Below are 23,931 nucleotides of genomic sequence, written 5' to 3'. Positions count from 1 at the left end.
AACTTATAAAAATATTTCATAGAATTTCAGGTTTGCCAAGCAAGCCTGACCTCCCAAAGGATGTGAGAATAGGGCAAGACAGCTTGGGATCTATCCTTGTACAGTATAAAACACATAACATAAGCTTACAAACAAAGACACACAGACTTCTCTACAAAGCTACATACTTATTATTTGTTCCTATTTGTCCTGTGCTGTGAAGCCACGATAGAGACAGACAATGAATGAAGAAACCAGTCTTCTCTTCATGATCCTGAAAGAAACATACACCTGCCACTGGTTGATCAACAAATATAAAGGCTAGTTGGGAGCCAATATAAGGCTTTAATTGATGGAGTTATATGAAGCTTCAGGGTGACTTGCTTATTCACAGTGCTTTCATTCGTAAGTTTGGACCTTGGAGCACTTTGAGTACATGTCACCATTCCCCACTGTGCCAAGCAGGATTTAGTTCCATGACTGGTTATATTTACAGACATCTACGGTGATCACATTACCCAGCTTAGCTTTCAGAAGGTAAAAGATTGCATTTCCCACTGATTACTTTAACTTGTATTTATTTTCCATTTCAGGTGTGTGTGCTATATTTGTTATCCATTTGATTGGTGGTAAAATTACAACAAAATATTTGTAGAATGTTTTATTATTTTTTGCCATGGTGACCATGCCCCACACTCACTGACATTGTCCCCCTCACACTCAGGATCACAGTTTTTCTTTTAAGCACTTCATCTGCGACCAATGAGAACACCTTGGCATCATGGCTGAGTCCTCAAGTTCTGTGAGGGGAGCTGCAACATGCACATTTCTTTCACGGTGCTGTGAGCTAATCAGAAGGTGCTTCTAAAACGGTTTGAAAGAAACTGTAGTACTGAAGTGGCCGACAGGAGCAAAAGCTTCCTCTGCCAATCTGAAGGGCCTTATTTTTTAGAAGTATTTTTTTTAAACATTTATTTGATATTCTTTGAGTTTCTCAGAACTCCTGTGGGAACAATCTTCCAGTTGTCTCTAACTTTTTGAGTGGGTTAACCCTGTCAGGCTCACAAGTACATTTTCCAAAGCTAACTTCTCGAAAATAGCTGAACAGATTTACATCAAATCATAAAAAAGCACACTTTCCAAGTAAAGTTTTAACTTTTAACCAGACTAGGTGTAAATCTGTTCAACTGGTTGTTTTCGAATGGAATTAACATGTAAAATTGATGGATCAGCGCAAAACGTTCCATGAGGGAGTCAAAGGGGATGAACATGTTTTGAAAGTTTCAAGTAAATTCATCTCATGGTGTGAAATTTATTAAGACAACAAAACATCCCTTTACTTTGAAAAAACATTATGTACTTAAGAATAGTTTTGAAGACAAAAGGTTGGCAAACATCTAGAGTCTTTGGTGGGCCAGAACTAAGACATAAAAAAAGAACTAGGGTACCTGCCCCTGTACAGGAGCGCACACAGAACTGCAGGACAAGTGATCCTCAAACTTTTCGGAAGCAACCTTTGAAATAGATGGGACCTTGAGCAGTCAACTGTTTTTTATGATGGGGTAAAAAGTCGAAATCTATGGACATCTGGCAAATTACAGCTAAGCATAGAACAACAGTAGCAACTACGATTCCAATGGCGGAGCAAACAAATCTAGCCAAAAAACGGACCATAACTCCTTTACACTAAAAAACATATCTGTCCCAAATAAAGATTAACTAACTGTAGATATAGTCTTTATTTTACAACATCTCGTGGGTTTTTTTCAAGCACTGATTGCTTATTTGGAGCTAAATATAGCCATAAGCTACTTATAAGATTCTTTGTGAAGTAACTTCCTGGAGTTTAACAGAGGAATATTGATCATGCCTTCAGCTTTTGGATTGCAGAGCAACGTAGATCAAATATCAGTCCTGTCTAGTTAGTCTAAGATTCCTCTTATGAATCGTGTTCAAAGTAATTTACTCAACTAAAAAGACAACATGCTATCCGACAAGCAATTTATTTTCTGTTTATTACCTTGGACACTATCATATTTTCATTATGAGGGGAATCCGATCGCATCCTATAAAGTTCTTCTCAGGGGGTTCAGCCATGGCAGCTTCCTCAGCCTTCATCTGAGGTCCCAGCTACACCTTGTACTGTAATTCCTATTTCACAGCCTTATCACTATGAAGTGAAATATTCGGGCCAGACATGTTTTGCAATCGGGGCATTTCCACACGAGATGCAAAGAAGAAAACCTGGAACATGTCTCTCATTGTAAACAACATGGTGTCGGTTCAGAGCCACCTAGCCCAAGCAGAAAAATATGGAGCAGGACTTTCACCTCAAGAGTCAGGCTTAGTATCTAGCAAGCTGTCTGGATCACAATACTTTTCATAGGCTTCTCTGGATTCATTCTCCTCATGACTCTTCTTGATGAGCCTATGGATTTTCATAAGCTCTCTAAGAGAGCTGCAGACCACCATATTATGTCAATCATCTTTGAGGCTATACAGACAAAGCATCAGGCTCAGACAATTTTGCATTTATAACTGAACTCCTTAAGTTTTCAGTGGATGCCTTCAAAAACCCTTTCTCTATTTGGGCTGTTAAACAACTGCAGAAGAAATTCAGAATGAGGGAGGAAGAATGTCCCGGCAGATGTCTTGGCTGTAGCGGCTGCAAAGAAGTAGTTTATCGTAGATGGTTCTAATCCGCAAGAGTACAAAAGTAGTAGAAGGAAAAGGCATTGCAAGCATCACTTGGTATTGTTAAACCCACCTGTAATTCTGCCCTATTGAGTTCTGATCGATCTTTATGGGACTCTCTGAACCAATTACTATAGTTTTGCCAAGAGAAAGAATGGAAGATTTTCTGGAGATTGATAAAGAAGGAATGACTATATCACATAATCTGACCTGTGCAGTCAGTGAGAATGCGGACCCGGCCAATGGCTTACATTTGTCATATATCAGTCAGACACTCTTCCTGGTTCAGGTTTACCTAGGTGAACCCCCATGAACCACAAAAACTGCTGGAGCAGCCCTTCAATAGGTCATCTCTTTTTGGTCCTCAAATTGCTAAGGAAATCTAGAGAATGTAAATAGAGGCAGAAACATTGAAATCTGTGGGTTTAGAAAAGAAGAAACAGTTCCAATACATACAATTTAAATCTTACAGCAAGATAAAGCAGCTCTAACATATAGTGCACTGGAAAAGGCCACTTGAGGAACTGAACTAGCAGTTGCCCTCTCAGATGCAAAAGTCTTAATGAGGAACATGCTTCCCCGTTAGGGAACCCAACTGCAAAACAGTGATTCCATCCTCCTGCCTCCAGTGACAATCTTCCCAGTTTGAGGAGTATTTCCAACCATCCCCTTGCATGGCAGGAAATTGTGCAGTATGTTACAAAATAAGAATTTCCAGCTCTATTCCTCTAATTGCACCAAGGGGTTAGAATCTTGCAGTTTAGATTGGCTCATTCAAGAAACCTCTAGAGAAAGGCAAGAAAGAACTAGTGTGAAAACATCAGTGAAAGATTGGAATTTATTCTATTTATTTCCTAATCAAGATGTACAGTCCCAAGCAAAGCATTTGTCTATTTTAGATCTGAAGAAGGTGAACACATGGGTGAATAGAAAATTCTGAATGTTGGGCTGGATCAACTTTTTTCTCCATCTGCAGCAAGGGAACTGGATGGGTTTCTTTGATAAGCAGGAGGCCTATTTTCATGTATCCATCTGCATGTGACAGATTTTCTTGGGAACACAGAAAAAAATTTCTTGTTTTTTAAATGTTTCTTACCACGAGTCAGAAATGCCTAAAAGCTCTACATGAGTCCGTCCAATTTAATTTGGCACGAGTCCTTTTTGTGGAATCCATGGCCCTGTGAAGCTCTCAAGTCTGAGATGCCAGGTTACATATGAGACATTTGCAGGAATATTGAGAGGATTAGTAATGTCAGAAGTATGGCAGTTGAGAGTGCATCTCTCAGTGCAGTCCCTACGGTGGTGGTGCAAAAAGAACCTCCTGTCTCAAGTTACTTTTCAACCTCTGATTTGTTCTGAAATAGCGGTAAGACGCCTCGCTGGAGGACTGGGGTACCAATATGGAAAATATGACCACTCAGGTGTGGAGCCATACGTAGTAGATGTTAGAGTTGTGCGCAGTGCACCTACCTCTGAAGTCTTTCTTACTGATGATCAAAGCAGGCCTCTTTTATATTACACACATAGACATGCTCTCTATGTGCTGTCTTAACAAGGAGGAAGGAACAAAGTCAATAGAGCTTTCCCAGGAAGCTCTGATCATTCACTCTGGCACTGAATGGTGGTAAGAGGCATCGGCTGAAAGTGAAACATCTTCAGGTGAGCAGAGTTCCCATTTGTTAGATCAACACAAATGCAATTTAAATGAATCCTGCATACATCTTCTCTTGCAAGAGGCTACCAAAAATAGCATTTTTTACACAAGAAAACACTAAATGACTCTCTGAGCAGGTCAAGAGGAATTCTTTATGCGTTTCGTCGATCCTACATCTTCCCAGGATGGTGATTAAGCTCAGAATTAGCAACTCAAACATGCTAGACATCATTAATGGTTCTTTTTAAAATGTCCCTCCTGCCACACAAGAGAATGCAGATCAGGTTGAGTCTGCTTTGCAGGATGTTGGGGAGAATCTTCCATTCCAGCCTTCCATCGATGAACTTAACTGCTTGAGTCCTGAGGTCTTGCGGGACACTTGAAGCTCCCTGAAGACAGCAAGCCATTTGTAGAGGTAAGGCATCCTTCAACAAGGTCTTCTTATGCATTTAAGTGGAATGCATGTCTAAGATCAGGTGCAGATGTCCTCCTGTCTTTAAAATGTAATATTATCAGAAATCCAAACCTTTCCCACTTTGCGAATTGTCCTTTATGGAGGCTTTTTATTTGGTTCTTTTTATAGTGTATCAAAAAGAGGGCAGACCTTTCAACATGTCAATAGTAAGTAATAGCAAGTGTTTGATTAAAATCATTACAATAATAAAATCATAAACGTTATAGATATGAACATGACAACTACTTCATAAGCATGATTAAATGAATCAATGCAATATTAAAAATAAACAATTTGAACGCAGAGAATCAGTGGTGCGAGTTATTGACTTTGTGATCTTCTCAAGATGGGCAAGTAAAAAGCCTAGTAGAAAGTGCGTTTAGAATAGATTGTAAATATCCTGGGACACCTTAGGTTTAAACTCAGGGATCAAAGAGGACAGAGTGGAAGGAACAAGATATAAAGTGTGGGTAAAACAGGCTCAGAGTTACTTAAAAATACCTTGGCTAGTCATAAAGGAGTGAAACCATTTCGGAGGGTGTTTACATTATATTATTGATCTCCAGACAAACAATTATAGACAGTGTTAGAAATGGGATTTCTGGTTGGCTAGGGCACACGCCTAGGCCAGGCAGAAACCACCACTCTTGTCAGGGCAAGGGAGTTACAGGCTGAAGATAACCCCTGCTCACCCCCTTGGTAGTTTGGCAGGAGCAGTCAGGCTTACCCCACAGGCAATGTGTAAAGCGTTTGCGAGTAACACTCACACAGCAGCGACACACTAGGCACACCACAAAAGACACTCCACACAAGGATTAAATAAAAATAGCCTAAGTATTACTCATAAAACACATTAGAACGGAATCACATATGGACACTGTGCCACCTGGCACTTGGGTATCACTTTACAGGCGAGTATACGCATTATAGGGCCAATAAGGCCACTGTCATAACCATTAGAACTCACAGGTAGTGAAGATAAAACAACCAGTAACTACTGGCAAGAGGTACTTAGCATAAACACATTAGGCAGGAAGAACATCAGTAATCTATAATTTCATAACACCTTAAGCTCCTCTTAGGCATACCCTGCACCACAGGTGATCCTTACACCATATGACCTTTGGCCCCACCTAAACATAGGGGGGGGGACACCATCAGGGCTACTGGCCTTAACCTTGTGGCTCGTCATGGGCTTTCCCGCAATGCCCTCTGTCCAAAAGTCAGGACTCTACTAGCATGAGACCTTTAAACTGGCCTCCAGGCTGTCGATGCAGCAGAGTACTGGCCTCAACAGGCATGTTCAAGCATGGGGGTGAGGGTGCAACTCACCTGTGTCTCTCGGTAGACACCAAATGCCACTGGCGTTGCAGCTGCCCGCAATCTGCGGCGCAGCTTTGAAAACCCCTCTGAGGAATTAAGCTGGACACGTCAGCATGGACCCCACGAGGCTCTGGTCTTTCCTCGTGGTCCCGCGAGCTTGCGAGGCTACGTCTTCGTTGGGGCAGACACGCGGGGCTCTCCTCCTCCGTATGGGGAGCCCCGCCCACAGTCTGGCACAAGCTCGCCTGTCTTCCAGTTCCGGCGCTGCTTCCTTTAGCTGGCCACACCCCAGGTCAGGCTCTACTCGCCTGACTTCCTGTTTCACGGAGCGGAGTCTCCGTTGACCACTTCTGCCAGCGCTCACGAGCGCGGTGAAATATATGCAGGGATCCACAAGCTGCTTCCCATGACCCGCAAACAGCAGGGGGAATGAGCACAGCGCTCCCCGTACTACCGGTGGCCCCAGCAGCACCCAGCCGGTCCACAACACCAGGACCGAGCATCACTCTCCTACGGACAAGGGTGCAGGGCCCTCTCAAGGCAGAGGGAAGAATCCAGCAAGGACCCCACGCTGGGTCCAAAGGCACATCGGGCAGAGCTGGGTAAAGGCAGGCCAGCACGTAGGGACCTCCAGGAGCCAGCAGCTGGGTCCTACAGCAGTTCCCCCTGGCAGAGTGCATCTTCAAGTCAAAGTAAGCACCAACAGCACACTTTCATGGGGTCACAGCTCCAATACTTATACTAGTCAGTGTCTTTGTTCTTCCCCTGGCACAGGCCTAAAGCCAAATCCAAACCAGTTCTGGGGGGCACTTAAGAACATCTTTACAGTGCACAACAACCTCCTTAGTCAGTGTAGGCTCTGGTCCCATATACACCACAGGGGGGCGGAGTCAGCATTGTGTAAGGGAGGTACAGTCCTATTCAGGTCCAGGTGCTATTCCTCCCACTACTCCAAATGCAGATCGGCCTATTCAGCCTAGCGCTGACTCACCCAGCCCCCTCTGGAGCCACTGCACCACTCCATCCCCGGTCATCCACAGCTAGACGTGCAATACACAACAGGCAGGCACAAAGACACATAGCACACTGAAATGCCCATTTTTAAAAGTGGCATTTCTAAAATAGCGATAATACATCTGCGAACACCACTACGCAGCATTTATTACCACTATTCCAAACATACCAAACTTCATAACGCCAGCCCGCTCATATCAGGAATTACCACTGAAACACATATCAGGGAATCCCCAATGGATTCCTATGAGAGGGCAGCCTCACAGCAGTGAGAAACCAAATAGGATGTTTGTCACTACCAGGACATGCCACACATTTAAGGCACATGTCCTACCATTTACCTACAGCGCACCCTGCCAATAGGGCTAGCTAAGGCCTACCTTAGGGGTGACTGATATGTAGTTAAAGGGGAGTCACAGACGTGGCACCCACTTTATGTGCTACGTCACAGCGGCAGTAAACTGCGTGCACAGGCCATGCAATGGCTGAGGCCTGAGACAGGTTTCAAAGGCTATTTGATGGGTGGAGCAAGCAGCGCTGCAAGTCCACCAGTAGCATTTAATTTACTGGCCCTATATGAAATACCACTTTATAAGGGACCGATGGGTAAATTTAATATGCCAAACAGGTGTAGACCAATCTTACCAAGTTTACCATAGAGAGCCCACGCACTTTAACACTGTACAGCAGTGATAAAGTGCCCAGAGTCTGTTCAGAAAAATACCAGGAGGAAGGCAAAAAGTTCAGGGATGACCCTGTAAAAAAGGCCGAGTCAAACAGACAGCTTAATTAGGTTAGTTTAAAGTCCATTCGTTTTTTTGTGTTTGTCTACGACCATGACAAATTCAATAAATAGACAACTGAGCTGAATGTTAGAGCACTCCAGATTGACAATCATGGCCTGCCTGCAAGTTCTTATTTACAAGTTGTTGAATAATGGCTTTACCAGACAGATTCTCTCTTTGGAAATGTGCACAAAAGGTGGACTTGTGGTGGTATTCACATTATCTGCAAGCCTGAACTGACATTATCCGCTTCCCGCAAAGGACCAGGGTCCTTTGAGGGCAACAGACAATCTATATAGAAGTTTAAATGAATTAATGACAAATCAAGTGTGAGATTCAGAGGTAAAGGTCCTTTTATCCACTAAAAACAATGTTTCTTTCGACATGCGATCAGCAGCATTTTCAAAAAATGTATGGCTTATGGAGGATTGCCATAAATCAATCAATCAATCAATCAATCAGAGCATTTGTATAGCGCACTACTCACCCGGAGGGTCTCAAGGCGCTGGGGGAGGGGGTCCGCTACTGCTCGAACAGCCAGGTCTTGAGCTGCTTCCTGAAGGCGCGGTGGTCCTGGGTGAGGCGGAGGTGAGTCGGAAGGGAGTTCCAAGTCTTGGCGGCCAGGTAGGAGAAGGACCTTCCTCCTGTTGTGGCTCTTCGGATGCGGGGGACGGCGGCGAGGGCGTGGCTGGTCGATCGAAGCTTGCGTTTGGGAGCGTAGAAGTTGAGACGGCTGTTGAGGTATCCTGGTCCTTGGTTGTGTAGGGCTTTGTGTGCGTGGGTGAGGAGCCGGAAGGTGATTCTCTTGTTGACCGGGAGCCAGTGCAGGTCTCTCAGGTGTCCGGAGATGTGGCTGCGGCGGGGGATGTCCAGGATGAGTCGTGCTGAGGTGTTCTGGATCCGCTGGAGTCTCTTCTGGAGTTTGGCGGTGGTTCCGGAGTAGAGGGAGTTGCCGTAGTCCAGACGGCTGGTGACGAGGGCCTGGGTGACCGTCTTCCTGGTCTCGGTGGGGATCCAACGGAAGATCTTGCGTAGCATGCGCAGGATGTTGAAGCATGACGAGAAGACGGCGTTGACTTGTCTGGTCATGGAGAGGGAGGAGTCCAGGATGAAGCCCAGGTTGCGTGCGTGGTCTGTGGGTTTGGGTGTGCTGCCCAGGGCGGGGGGCCACCAGGAGTCGTCCCAGGCGGAGGGTGAGGATCCCAGGATGAGGACTTCCGTCTTGTCCGAGTTCAGTTTCAGGCGGCTGTTCGACATCCATGTGGCAACGTCTGTCATCCCTTCGTGCAGGTTGGCTCTGGCGGTGGCGGGGTCGTTAGTGAGGGAGAGGATCAGCTGGGTGTCGTCGGCGTAGGAGATGATGTTCAGGTTGTGCTGGCGTGCGATGGCTGCGAGGGGGCTCATGTAGACGTTGAAGAGTGTTGGGCTGAGCGAGGAGCCTTGAGGATTGCCGCAGATGACTTCGGTGGCCTCTGATCTGAACGGGGGGAGGCGGACTCTCTGTGTCCTTCCGGCGAGGAAGGAGGTGATCCACTCCAGTGCCTTCTCCTGGATTCCGACGTTGCTGAGGCGCTGTACTAGGGTACGGTGGCAGACAGTGTCGAAGGCCGCGGAGAGGTCCAGGAGGATGAGGGCCGCTGTTTCTCCGTTGTCGAGCAGGGCTCGGATGTCATCTGTAGCTGCGATCAGGGCGGTCTCGGTGCTGTGGTTGGCCCGGAAGCCAGACTGCGAGAGGTCGAGGGAGCCGTTCGTCTCGAGGAAGGCGGCCAGTTGCTTGTTGACGGTCTTCTCGATGACTTTGGCCGGAAACGGGAGCAGCGAGATGGGGCGGTAGTTCTTGAGGTCGGTAGGGTCTGCTGATGGTTTCTTGAGTAGAGCGCTGAGTTCGGCGTGCTTCCAGCTCTTCGGGAAGGTGGCGATGTCGAAGGAGGTGTTGATGATGTCCCGCAGGTGGGGTGCGATGACAGCGTCGGCCTTGTTGAAGACGTGGTGAGGGCAGGGGTCTGTCGGAGATCCGGAGTGGATGGAGTTCATCGTGCGGATGGTGTCTTCGGTGCTGATCGGGGTCCAGGCGCGGAGGGTGGTGGAGGGGGGCGGTGGTTCGGTCGTGGCGTGCGTCGGTTGAGTGCTGAAGCTGTTGTGTATGTCTGCGATCTTGTTGTGGAAGTAGGAGGCGAGGGAGTTGCAGAGGTCTTGCGAAGGGGTGATGTCGTTGTTTCCGGCGTTGGGGTTGGAGAGCTCTTTCACAATGTTGAAGAGTTCCTTGCTGTTGTGTGCGTTGTTGTACAGTCGTTCCTTGAATGCGGTTTTCTTGGTGGCGCGGATCAGTTGGTGGTGTTTTCGGGTGGCGAGCTTGAGGGTAGTCATGTTGTCCGGTGTTGGGTCTCTGCGCCAGGTTTTCTCGAGTGCTCTGCAGCTCTTCTTGGAGCTCTTGAGTTCGTCGTTAAACCATGGGGCTTTCTTGCTGCCGGGTCTGCTCGGCTGGGTCTTCAGAGGGGCGAGGTCGTCTGCGCAGTCGCTGATCCATTTCGTGAGGTTGGTGGCCGCTTGGCTGGGGTTCGTTGTGCTGGTGGGAGGGTTCTTGCTCAGGGAGGTAACGAGCTGGTCTGCAGTGACCTTGTTCCAGCTTCTGCGGGGAACCTGTTGCTGGTGATGGTGGAGCGTGGTTCTTCTGAAGCTGAAGTGGACGCAGCTGTGGTCCGTCCAGTGGAGTCCCGTGGCGTGGCTGAAGGCGATGTCCTTGCTGGAAGAGAAGATCGGGTCAAGTGTGTGTCCGGCGTAGTGGGTGGGGGTGGTCACCAGTTGCTTGAGTCCGAGGTTGGCGAGGTTGTCCAGCAGGGTGGTGGTGTTGCGGTCGTTGTTGTTCTCCAGGTGGAAGTTGAGGTCCCCGAGGAGGATGTAGTCGGCGGAGGGGAGGGCGAGCGGGCTGACGAAGTCGGCGATGTCCTCTCTGAATTGTGTGCGTGGTCCCGGGGGTCTGTAGATGAGGGTGCCTCTGAGGGTGGTCTTGGGGTTGACGTGGATCTGGAAGTGCAGGTGTTCGGCGGGTGCGAGGTTGTCGTCGGTGTTGGTCGTGATGCGGATAAATATTGCAACCCTAGTTGTTAAAGTAAGCATGTTAGAAGATACAACCACTGATTGGATCCACACTGGGGAGAATTTCCTTCCAGATATAGTAATGTCTCATATCTTGTTTTGTAGCTTCTATTTTCTGCATTAGTTTAACCAATGCGAGACTTCTTATGACAAGCTGGTAAAGGAGCCCAAATTCCAGCCTGATCTGGCTCTGAGCTGAATTCATGAGTAGGAAAAATATTTTCCTGTACACTTTTGCAGTGGCTGAATTTATAAAGGTTGCTATTCTGGATGGTATTAATGCAATGTCATAGGATAAAACCAGATATAGCTTGCTATTGATAATTTTCAGTAGTGGTTCTAACCAGGGGGTCCCGTACAGTTTTCTAAATGTATATGTTACTTCATTAGCTTTTATTGAGAGAGACGCTTTATGGTCATTGAAAGTTGCACAATTTTCAAACACAATGGCCAGGTAATTACATGAGTTGACAAGTTCAACTACTCTGGAGTTTATATACAGGCTCCTTTTTTCTGGATATTGTGGGGCCAACTGTATTTATTTGTGTTTTTTCCAGGTTGATTTCTAGGTTACAGTATGTGCCCTAGATGTCCATTAGACATTGCTGTCCAACAGGAGTCCTACTCATCAAAACGGTATCATCTGCATACTGTAGGAGAGGGAGATGTAGTTGGTTAATTTTTTGGGGGGTGGATGATAGCTCTTTATTTATTTATTTATTTATTTATTTTTGAAATTTATACAGCGCGTACAATTGCCCGTAGGCGTCTCGGCGCTAGAAACTGTGAACGTATTCCCAAGGTTAGTCCGGTAGCTTATTCTTGATCAAACAGCCAGGTTTTTATCCTTCTGCGAAAATGCATCAGGGATGGGCTGTCTTTGATGGAAACTGGCAGGGAATTCCATAATCTGGGGGCTGCCACCAGGAAGCGTCGATCGCCCCAGTTGACTGTTTTTGTTCGTGGTATTTGTAGGAGTTTAAGGTTGTTAGATCGGAGCGATCTTTTGGAGGACTGATATCTGAGTTGGGATTTCAGGAAATGTGGCCACAGTTGTGCAATGCTTTATAGAGTATGCACAGCGCTTTGAACTTGATCCTGTTTCGAATCTTAAGTCAGTGCAAGTCCCTTATAGTATCAGAGATTGGTGAGAACTTTGGGATTCCAGACAGGAGACGAGCTGCAGCATTCTGGATGGTCTGCATTTTGTTGGTCACTCTTGCTTGGGCGTTGGTGAATAAGCCGTTACAATAGTCAAGAGATGACAACACGAGAGCGCTTACCAGCGCCTTACCTGCTGAAGTTGGTAGAAACGGCATGATTTTCTTGATCAGCCTGAGTATATGATGGGCTCTGGTGCTGCTATTTTATTTGAGTGGGCCATGGAATTTAATTTATCGTCAAAAATCACCCCCAGGTTTCTGACGGTGATGGCTGGTGTAGGTGGTGTTCCGTGCGTAGGGGGCCACCAGGTGTTTGACCATCCGGGGGAGAGGTGTCCAAATATGACGACCTCCGTTTTTTCAGCATTTAACTTTAGGCAGTTAGAGGCCATCCACTCACCGATCGCCCGCATGCCCTCTTGGAAGTTTTCAGCTACCTTGTCTCCATTCCCGTTGATGGCCAGCACAAGCTGAGTGTCATCCGTGTATGAGGTAAGGCTCATCCCATAGGCCTTGATGACAGAGGCCAGGTCCGACACATAGATATTGAATAGTGTCGGACTGAGGGATGAGCCTTGAGGAACCCCACACGGTAGTGACAGCTTGTGAAAATGGAAGGGCCCCAGTGTGACCACCTGTGATCTCCCGGCCAGGAAGGAGGAAAGCAGATTTTTAGCCAAGTGGCGGATGCCCATGTTTTCGGCACGGTCGACCAAGATCTTGGGGTCGACCGTGTCGAAGGCTGCAGACAAATCGAGCAATACAAGTATTGCTGTACCTCCCTGGTCCCGGATCACTCTTATGTCCTCTGTAGCTTTTATTAAGGCAGTTTCGGTTCCATGGAACTTGCGGAAACCAAATTGAGTGTTATCCAGTAGTTGGTGGTTTTCTATGAACTCTGAGAGTTCTAAGTTCATAGCCTTTTCCGCCACCTTGGCTAGAAAGGGAAGACTGGCTATGGGGCGGTAGTTTTTTGTTTGGTCCTTATCCAGATTAGCCTTCTTAAGTAAGGGTTTGACCAAGGTGTTTTTAAGGGAGTCTGGGTATATCCCAGTTCTGAACATTGTGTTGCAGATTGATACAATGTCAGGGGAGAAATAGTCCATGATAGGACGGATGACTTTAAGAGGACAGGGATCTAATGCTGAACCTGATTTAATTGTGGTCGTTATTTCCTTGATTTGTGTTTCTCCAAGGTATGAGAACTGAGATAGTTCGATATTATTGGTCCGGTTAGTTAGATGTGGGGGAGCTGGTTACTTTTTTCGTGGAGAATGCTTGATATATATCATTCACCTTTGTGAAGAAGAAATCGGCTAAAGAATCACAAAAGACTTGAGATTGTGGAGGATTCAGATCCGGTGCGCTTCCCGCTAAGGCCTTAGTTATCTCGAAGAGTTTTTTACTTGAGTTTTTAGCAGAATTTATTTGTTCAGTGAAGTAGGATTTTTTTGTTTCTACAATTAGGGCTTTGTATTGTCCAAGTGCTTCCTTATAGCTGGTCTTGCTTTCAGCGCTGTAGGATCTGCGCCAGTGTCTCTCCCTGTTTCTACAGAATCGCCTCTTAATATGTAGCTCCTCTGTAAACCACGGGGCTGATGGCGTTACTCTATTTCTAGAGAGTTTTTTGGTAGGGGCTAAGGCGTCGGTGGTGGTACCTATCCAATCCTGAAATTGTCGAGTGGCCAAGTTTGGATCAGATGTTGAATCAGGACGGGTATTTTCGAGTAAGGTCGTTAGCTCGACTTGATTGATGTCCTTCCATACTTTGAAGGTTTGTGGTTTTAATACAGAGTGGGGTCTGAGTCTATTTAATTGGACTGATATTTTTATTAAGATGGCAAAGTGATCGGTCCATGGCATTGGTAAGGTGTCTATTATATTAATGCCTTGCATGTTAGAGAAGATGCCGTCTAACGTGTGACCGGCTATATGGGTAGGGGAGGTTACTAGTTGCCGAAGACTCATAGTGTGCATGTCTGATATCAAGGAACAGGTGTCCTTGTCGGATGCATTCTCAAGATGGAAGTTCAAGTCGCCCAATACTGTGAATGAGTCTTCCAACGATGGTGCTTCTAAAATTGTACCCAGATTTGATAGAAAGTTGGTGCGAGGGCCTGGTGGTCGATATAGTAGAATGCCTTAAAAATGAAACGATGGGGTGAGTTTGAGATCGAAAAAGGGCCCGGTCTCGGCACGGACGAGCACAGACGAGCTTGCCTTATGCGCGCCTTCGGCGCGCATTCGTCGCGTCCGCTGCGCTTCCGTTACAGGCACATTTTTGTAGGGAGGGGATAAGGCAGAGGGCGTGGCCTCGAGTGGGCGTGTCCCAATCAGGGCGAGGGGAATGGAGTAGGCGGGAAAATGGCAATTTCGCCCTTAACAGCGCTCGTTTTTCAGCGGGGAAGGGTGCCTGCACACAGTGGTTGTGTCCCAGGAGTGGTGAGTGATTTTAAAATCCAAGTGAAATTTTACAGTTTTTACAAGTTTTAAAAACAATGAAAAGCTCTGTCTTCTTGCTACTCCCGGCTGTGCCTCAGGAGGGTCCAAAGTTATTACAAGGATTTTGTTAAATCTTCAACAGAGATTAAAAACGGTAGGGGACAGTACACTGCCCTCATTAAGACCATTGAAAGTAGATATTCTTCATGAGATATTTTCCCCTTGGTTCCCAAACTTGATTCTGACCCAGCTGTTTGAATATAGAAGTTAAATCGCTTTCAAGATGAGACATAATTGAATAATTGGAAAGTCTGAACCATTACCGCGGTCTTGACATTTTTTTCAAAGGCTCATTTGAAATTGATAAAGCTTGTATAAAGGTGTGCTTTTGCTTTAATGGTTCTCCATTAACCCTGGGCGGAGGTGCACTTTGCAAAGCTACGTGCAAATAAACTCCGCCGCCCTATGCGGAGCTCTGTGAGCGGCAGAGTACGGTAGAAAAATTTTGTTCCCGGTGATTGCACAGTGCCGGGTGCTTATACACACTGTGCAATCACTGCGAACAGCACCATGCACATCGCAAGCATACCTTTTCTGCCGCTCGAGTAGATTTCTACTCGAATGGCAGCTTTCTCAACGCGAACGGGCAGTTTCTTAATGCGAGTGGTCCCGAGCTTACGTGACCACTCGCAATGAGAAAGCTGTCCGCCCGCGTTAAGAAATCTCGCCGGGATGTTTATTTTCCACGCTCACGCTTGCCAACTTGATGTTGGCGATCGCGAACAAGGAAAAATATCGACGAGAGGTGGATTTTTCCTGGTCGCACTCGCAAACTTGAGGTTGGTGATGGCGAGCGAGGGAAAAGACTCTGCTCCGCGGAGCAGAGTTTTTCGGAACTCCGCGAGCTCCGCGGAGTGCGGAGTGCGGGAAACCTCGCAAACTCTAAGAAGCGGAGCGAAGTTCACTGCCCAGGGTTATTCTCGATATTAATAATGACAGAGACAGCGTAATTTTTTCAGTTTCAGTCTAAACCCTATTTGTAACAGTGTTATTAACTTCAATTTGTTGATCCTAGCCTCCAGATCTTGTAAAATAGCTTCTGAAACATATTTTGCTTCGAAGTCTATCAAAGATATTAACCTGTAATTTAAGGGATCAGACGTCTCCTTTTATAATAAATTGGTTGCAAAAATCGACCTACGCCAGAAGCCAGGAATTAATTGAAAAGCATGTTAAATGACCTTGCCCAAGAGGATGGATTGCACTTGTGGAGTGCTGAAGGGAAGCCAGAGGGATGCAGCGCTCCCTGATTTTTCCCTTTATTGACAAAGATGTTGATTTGCTTATTATTTGTTCATGATGTGGGGCGTGCTTTTTTTGATGGACTTGGCTTGAAAAAGGGTAGGCAGCCATGTACGGAGACTGAGCATGTTCTAGTTTATAGAGTGATTGCAGAAACTGGATCCAATAATTTACCGTTTTGTTGGTCCAATACACAGATATTATTTACAAATTGGTTTATCATGCACCAAAATTGCTTGTAGTTCCCTGTAAGGCAGGATTCAAATAGTTGCAACCTTTACTTGATGTGAACAGTTTTTTTTGCTTCCATCACTAGAGATGTATAATACTTCTTGAGATTTTTTGGTTATTGTTTCAACCTTGGATTGGTCCCAAACCATTTAGCCCATGTGTCCCAAATCCCTACGAAGATCTTTTTTTATTTTTGTGTAGATCTTTGTAAACCAGTGATTTAAGAGATCCTTCTTTGTATTGAGCTGTAACTGTATTTGGCCTTGCCTCATTTTACATACATCATGTATTTTGTTTGTGTTACTCCCAGTGTGAAGAGTGAGGGTGCTGGGTATCATTTGATAAAAGTTGCATAGTCATGTTCTGTTTTACTTATAAGGTCTTGTACATTCACTATTCTTCTAAGCCTCTTGAGGTTGACCATGGGTGTTAGTGCACCTTAGTGAGTTATCGAACGTTCCAGGAAAATACATTGTTTCATTATCTTTTTTTCTGTTGAAAAATGTGGCCTACGTTTCTCTCGTATTAGAGTGGGTATTGCTGCTACCATTGATCACCATTAAGAATTCTGCTTAAGAATCTTTTGTCACTAATCTAGTGACTAAAGATTTCCTGAAAGGATTTAGGAAAATGTTTCCTCCCAGTGTACTGTATGGGACTGAAGGGTCCCTTATCTCACAACATACAAGACTGGTTTTTAGCACCCTTCATGGGTCATTGTTTTGATAGCAATTACACCTTATTATAGGCTTTCTATAACAAAGAACAAAACATGGTTTTTCATCCAAAATAATGTCATTTAGAACCCATTCTTTATTTCTCCTAAAAGTTGTTTCTGATATTCATTATAATTAGACTATTTCTTTGCATACTTTATTACTAAATACAGTGAACCGATGTCCCCCGATGATCAGAGGGATAATCCTCCAGGATTAGAGGTGTTTCCATTATTTTTTGGATAAGACTGAAGAGATTCCTAAAGTCAAAAAGCTTTTTAACAACTCCGATTATATGCAGATCAATAGTTCCTTGCATTCCACAACAGTTCATTACACAAGAAGGAAGCCAGTTACTGCTCCTCTGATGAGAAAGGTCCACATACCTGACATTTGCAAGAGTTCTACATGGAGGTCAGTACAACCTTCTGCTAAGCATTATTGATTGGACTTGGACTCCAAGAGAGATACTGTGGTGGGCCTCTTTTCTTAGCTTATTTGCCTTAATAGGTTTGCTTGCTACTCTATTCTACTCTATTCAAACTTTTAAAAATATCAGAGAGAATTCTATGGTGAAAACGGAAAGGTTACTTATTTGTAATTTGAAATCTTCATTATGTGTATTCTTAAATTTTCACTATGGGTATTCCTCTCTCAATTCCTAAAAGTCCCAACCACCAAAGCCCGGATACTAAACAGTTGCATAAATGTACTGCCTAACTGACACTAAGAGGGGACACAATATCCTGCATTTCTTTTACTCTGAAACACAGTTTTTGCATGAGGGTTTCAGCCAAATATACTGCATAACTTGTATTTGGCCAAAAATTAAAAGTAAAAACAAATCAATAAATATGTTGGGCATGTTTTTTTAATTTATCTCATGCCAGAAGATATTATAATTCTATACATTTAGAGAAAATATCCATGGAGAAGAACTAGGATTAGTAACATTTCCAACTTCAACTTTTGCAAAAAGTTGCTCAGGAAGCGAAGGTCTTGGATAGGGTGTACAGCCTATCTCACTATGGAATTAGAAAATATCCGAAATATAGACCCATCTCTCTCTTAGAAGGTGGAAAACTCTATTGCACAATTTCTCTATTAAGCAGACATATCCATCATTAAGATATCTGTGTGGAGAAAACATGGTAAACTCTGGGAGCACACATAGATGGGTGATAAACTGACCAATAATTCCAGCTTGGTCAGTTGGGCCAGATCCTGTAGGAGTGTGTTGAACAGGTGGTTTCAATAAACCTAAACTGTACCCTATTTTTGGATTGTGGATCTTTACAGAGAATTTAAATAAAATAATCAAGTGCAGTGTTGAGCCTTCCTACACTTAGACTTTCAACACACGAGGTAAGAAAAATCCCTTTGGTCTGCTCGATATCGAAAGATTGACATGGTACAAATATGCTCACTGGACATTTGCATCTTAGGTTCAACTAGGCACATGAATTGGCCCAATCATGTGATCTGTATAGGACTGTAGACTATTCTCACCATGTCAGTAGAACAATGAGCACTCCCATAATTTGGTTTAATTTGACTAGGAAAACCTTAATCTACAATTACCCTGGGAGGAACTACGTTTGTGCACCCAAGCGGACATACATATACCTCATGTGCTATGCACAGAAAGATATTTTATTCAGTGGAGCTGCATTTGACCTGTTTGGAGAAGTTAATTTAAGAACGGTGTCAGATTTTGTTTTGTCCTACTAGATGGAGAAGAAAGTAGCAAGAGCACTACAATGTAATAAAGGTTATTCTACCACCAGGAACTAAAACGACAACGGAAACCTTTTTTCGCCTTGCATGTTTTACTAATATGATCAGTCCTTATATTCTAAAGTTCACTTTGGCCCTTTCGAGACGATCCCTAGATTTGTGCACGTAAGTGTAAAATATCTGTCCCAATCGGCAAGCAGGCTATTTAACATGTCATAAGCGATGTAATATGTGAGGTCAGATAGAGTTCACTTACCTAGGACTGGCAAGTTTCTGTATTTTTTCAGTTTTTTTTTCATTACAGCACCTAACTATAATGTCACTTTAATCCTTGCTTTTTCAATGAATTTCTTCATAATATAACATAAGATAATACCTTATTACAATACTTAACTATAACATCACTTTAGCCTTTGTTTTTTTATAAGAATATTTACATATTGTTAGAAAATGGCCCTTTCTGCTGAACCGTATTTTTGCTGGCTTTTGAACTCTTATGCTCCCTCTTTCAACATGATGAAATACCCTTGATTAGCATATTTAACTTACCTAGTAGTCACTAGTATATGGGCCAGAAAGTTAAAAGTCACAAAGGGATTGCAGATCCCATTATGCCATCCACTACAGTGATAGATTATAGATTGGAAACAACTTCTGGACTTTCTAAAATATGTATTATAATTTCAATTCCCTGCTGAAGTCAGATTTGTAATAAATAATTGGAAAAGGTACGTTTAGAATATTACTTTTCCCTGCCTCAAGCCCCCAGAGGCCCATTTGCCAGAGCTTCAACTGTCACCTGGCAGCTGAACTGCCCCTTAATGATTTGTGAACTTGCTCCTAGAGCCACAACAAAGGACTTGTGTGTGGGGAGGTTTTCTTTTCCTCTAGCAGAATGACCACCTAAACTGTCACAGGTAGCCGTTACCTGACACCTGGTCAGGACACTTCTTTGCATCTGAGCAACAATGCCAGTAGGAGAGAAGCTGCCCCCAGAGTGGACCACGGGGTGTGCTCGTTTACTAGGCCACACATCTGGGGTGGGCAAAGGAGCTCTGCCCAGGGGAAAAAAGGTTCTGCCACCTTGCATTTAAATAGCAAGATGCACTGTGGGACCGTTTGCAGCAGGGCACACAGGATGTACTGCAAAAGTGGATAAGGTCACCCCGGGGAAATTCTACTCAATTGGTTATGGAGTATCCAGGACTTTCCACCCAGAGGCTAGTAGCAGGCATACATGAGGCACCCACAGGACCCTCCTCAGAACACAGACTTGTGGAAGAGGATTGGAGATGCTGTCTGCGGCCTCAGAAGGCCCAACAAGACTGAACCTGCTCTCCCTCTGAACCCAGGAAAAGAAGGGGATTCCAAGGGTCATAAGGATGACCTCCTGTTCAAGCCACAGAGACCCTGCTGCAGGACTCAGTAAGTCTTGAGTTCAAATGCTTTCCGCAAGGTCCTGGGCCCTTGGCTGGTGTCAAAGGATATGCCTCCCAAGTTTTCCTGAAATGCAGGACTTAGAAACTTTTTGGCTCCAAAGACCTCCGGAGGATGGGGACCAATCTGCCAAGTCGATCCAACAAAGTTGTCTTGCCACTGGGTCACAGATTCAGGTCGCTTCACTCTGATCTCTTTCGCAACAGCAAATCCAATTCAACGGGACCATACAGAGAAGGGGGGGGGGGGGCGGGTGTGTGTGTGTGTGTGTGTGTGTGTGTGTGTTGTGTGTGTGTGTGTGTGTGTGTGTGTGTGTGTGTGTGTGTGTGTGTGTGTGTGTGTGTGTGTGTGTGTGTGTGTGTGTGTGTGTGTGTGTGTGTGTGTGGTTGTGTGTGTGTGTGTGTGTGTGTGTGTGTATGTGTGTGGGTGTGTATGTGTATGTTAAGTTTTAAGATATACATTTTAAGATAAATAATTGATAATCTGATTGCTTTGGTTACATGCAGGGAGAAATATTTGGATGGTTGGTTAAAAAAATACTTCACTTTGGAGAACATAAATGGTGTTAGTTCATAATAGCAAAGCATATAGGAACAATGATATTGCATCACAAATTAATCTAGCGCCGGGACACTCCTGGGAGTAGCTGTGCGCTCTATAAATACCTGATAACATAACATAACAATCTTATTGACGTGTGTTGGTTTTTTACCTATTTACTAATGCTAAAATGTTTTGCAATGCTTAACAGCATTCTATGGACACACCATTTTCAACTCTGTTTCATGTCAAATAAAAAATACCCGCATGCTCTCTACAAATAATGTCAAATATATTTAAAACTAAGAAGAGGTACGATAGATGCACACACTAAGGCCTGGGACAGAACTAATTTCAGGGCTGAACAGTACAATAATGTTACTGTTGTTTTCCTATAAAGAGTGATATTTCAAAAACAATTAAGATTTAGGACTCTTTCAACCTACATGTAAAGTTTCACATTTTTAATTGTGGTCTGTCCATCCTTACCTTGGGATTTCCTAAAACTGCAACTCCCACAGACAGTTTCCTTTTCTGCCCCCCACTCAATTTGATTGCCTGGTTGTCTTTCACTGAATGCATGTCCAAGTCTTGTAAAACTTTGTGCACCTGTAAGAAAAGAAAAACTTTTCATTGTGTTAAACGTTGCCCCTGGTAGTCCTAATAAACAGAATTGTGTCCTATTGAAAAGTGCCCATAGAATTTTTATATTTTAGTTCTGATAAAAACGTTTAATAAAATCAATACAATAAATTAGAATCAAATATAAATATTGTACATATCAGTTCTAAGACGTGATCGCTTGAAGCCAGCATGGCCTGAGATTACATTCAGACTTAGGAACCATGACAACTTGACAACACAGAGTCGTCATACTTAAAAATCCTATCGCCTAACTTCACCCTCAACCCCAATGTCACGCATGCACAATTGATAACAAATATTCTCTCTCATGCTCACTCATCAATGACACATCCTTGTCAGTATCGGACTGTGACATATCATTATTATTATTAATCACTACTATGGGAGACACTCTGGCTACATTTCGTACTGCTACTCCCACCACACCTTCACTTCACGGAATGAAACGCTCACATTTGACACAACATACCCTATTGAAATGATTCCAATTACAATAACAATCAATCCACCTTGGAAATCAACTGACCGATTCAGTCCTCAGATCTTGAAATATCTCACCTTCACATCCAGTGTTCTTCTGTAACTGAACTCTCCTTTCAACTATCTCTCAAATCATGTACACATCAAACATGTTTCAAATCAAATAAAAAACCATTGTTTCTCTCAAACTATACCCCAGTGCATGAACTGCCCTTTTTCGCCAAGATACTGCAACATTTGGTCTTCAATAATACCACACTCAACATTTCTTCAAATAATCTACTTAACCCCTTCCAATGACATTTCCATATGCATTACTTTACTGAAACAGCATTCCCATTTCAGCATCAGCGCCCATTACAATCTACTTTCTTCTATCCTCATTCTTTTGACCATTTCCACTGACTTCAACTCCACTGATCATCAAATTCTACCCTACTCTCTAGACTGACTAGGCATTACAAGTCTGCCACATAACTGGTTTGTGTCGTACCGGTCTGGCCAGTCATTAACAGTTGCCTCTGACTCAAATACCTCAATATCCATTCATTTCAAGCTGTCACAATGGTATGACCTGGGTCCCCACTTTTTCTCACTCTACACCACCTCCCAACTTGATATTATCTGCTCATTTAGATTCACATCACCTTAACCCTTCAATTTGAGGGCCTTCTAGCTTCTAGGCCCCCTATACTGAAACTTCCTACCACTAGACATTTGTGCACCCCCTTGCTCCAATAATTTAAAATAATCATTGAAAGAACATCATTTGCAACTTGAAAGATCGGAGTGATAACTATTTTTTTCTGCCGTGAACATGTATATTTTATGCCTTCTTGTTACACTAACTAGATACATGTAACTACATTAGTTCTGTTTTTCTCCATCAACCGCCACCTTGTTGTAATCCACGGCTACGCTATTTCTCCATATTTCCTTTAATCATCTCGCAATCATCATATCATAGTTATCTAAAATGCATAAATAAATTAATGTGACCTGCTGACTGTCTTGTGAAGATGATTGGATGTTGGTTAGGAGGGTGGGCAGCACATTTTCCCTCCAATTCCCCTAAAAATACATATAATTAAAACCTAACTGGCATTGTCTTTTGATGTAATTGTCATGTTTGTCTTATTTAGATATCCCCTGTGTAACTTGTATAGTCATGTATTCAAATACACGTTTTTCACAATTACATATGCACAATGACAAAGTTCCTAAGGTTGGGGGAGCTAGAGGGCGCACAAGCAGTATGGCCGCATTCATGTGAGGCTCCTGCTGCCCGACTTATAAAACCTGCCATTTATCCTAACAGCTGGTGCAGTATTCGCTTAAAACCCCCAAAAACTCGCGGAGAAGGACCTGCTGCCGAGTTTGAAACTGATCGGATGCTGTGGGTGGAGACAGCATGCGATTGAAAAATCGACTGGAGAGTGCCTTGCTGTATGCGGGAACTGGAGGCGGCGTGAAACTCTACGTGAGTGCGGGGGCGGAATAACGGCGCGCAGGCCGCGAGGACTGACGGCGGCAGTGGCGCATTTAAATGCGCCGGCAATGTGGGGACGGCGCAGACTGGGAGAACACCTACCCAGGACAAGGAGTGGATGCCCGCCCAGTAAGTGATCGAGGCTGCTGCGAACTGCGAGGAGGAGACGCGAGAGGCCCTTACACGGGTGCGAGGAGCTGCAGGCCTACGGGCGGACTCGGGCGGGAGAGCCTCGGCTGTGCACCGGTGCGTCTGAGAGGTCTATGAGGAACATGCAACAGGAGACGACTGAGTGGCTGCTACGAAGGTGGAACGGACTTGCGCTCGACCACGGAGGACCCAAGGGACGGGCAGGAATACGCCCTGTGAGTGAGGCTGGTGCCCATGCAGTGACATATGTGGCTGGGAGCAGGTTGTGAGCCCGAGTGATTGCATAAGGGGGCACTGAGTGAGTCCACGGCGGCCCTCCTCCCCCCACCCCCCTGGGCACAGGGCTGGAAGATCACCACTGGGGGCGAAACCGCTGCCACACCAAAGCACGGCCGGGGAGCACGGGCGCACAGTGTGGCACTACACAGCACGAGTGCCTGGGAACACAAGCCTCAGAGGCAGGGCATACCAGCCTGGCGAGCGGTGGGGTTGCATATTGGCGATTGAAGTGCAGTGGAGCACTCATAGCGTGCTAGTGCCCAGTTAGAAGAGTGGGTAACGGGACACTTGGAGTAGCGGTCAATTTGGAGACTGGATACC

The 23,931-nt window shown here is 44.8% G+C and overlaps 1 protein-coding gene across 2 annotated transcripts in view; it reads right to left on the bottom strand.

Moving 5' to 3' along the window:
• The window catches only part of ABCA5 (ATP binding cassette subfamily A member 5), a 1,464,780-nt gene that overhangs the window by 915,576 nt on the left and 525,273 nt on the right, over positions 1 to 23,931 (bottom strand). For both annotated transcript variants that reach the window (XM_078654285.1, XM_078654286.1), the window contains exon 14: positions 21,057 to 21,176. In XM_078654285.1, coding sequence (XP_078510411.1) covers positions 21,057 to 21,176 — 120 coding nt within the window. The remainder of the gene's footprint in view (positions 1 to 21,056; positions 21,177 to 23,931) is intronic.

This window comes from Lissotriton helveticus, chromosome 7, assembly GCF_964261635.1.
Source record: "Lissotriton helveticus chromosome 7, aLisHel1.1, whole genome shotgun sequence".
In the NCBI taxonomy this organism is placed as follows: domain Eukaryota; kingdom Metazoa; phylum Chordata; class Amphibia; order Caudata; family Salamandridae; genus Lissotriton; species Lissotriton helveticus.
The sequence above is the reverse complement of the archived record's forward strand: the minus strand, read 5'-3'. Positions and strand labels throughout refer to the sequence as shown.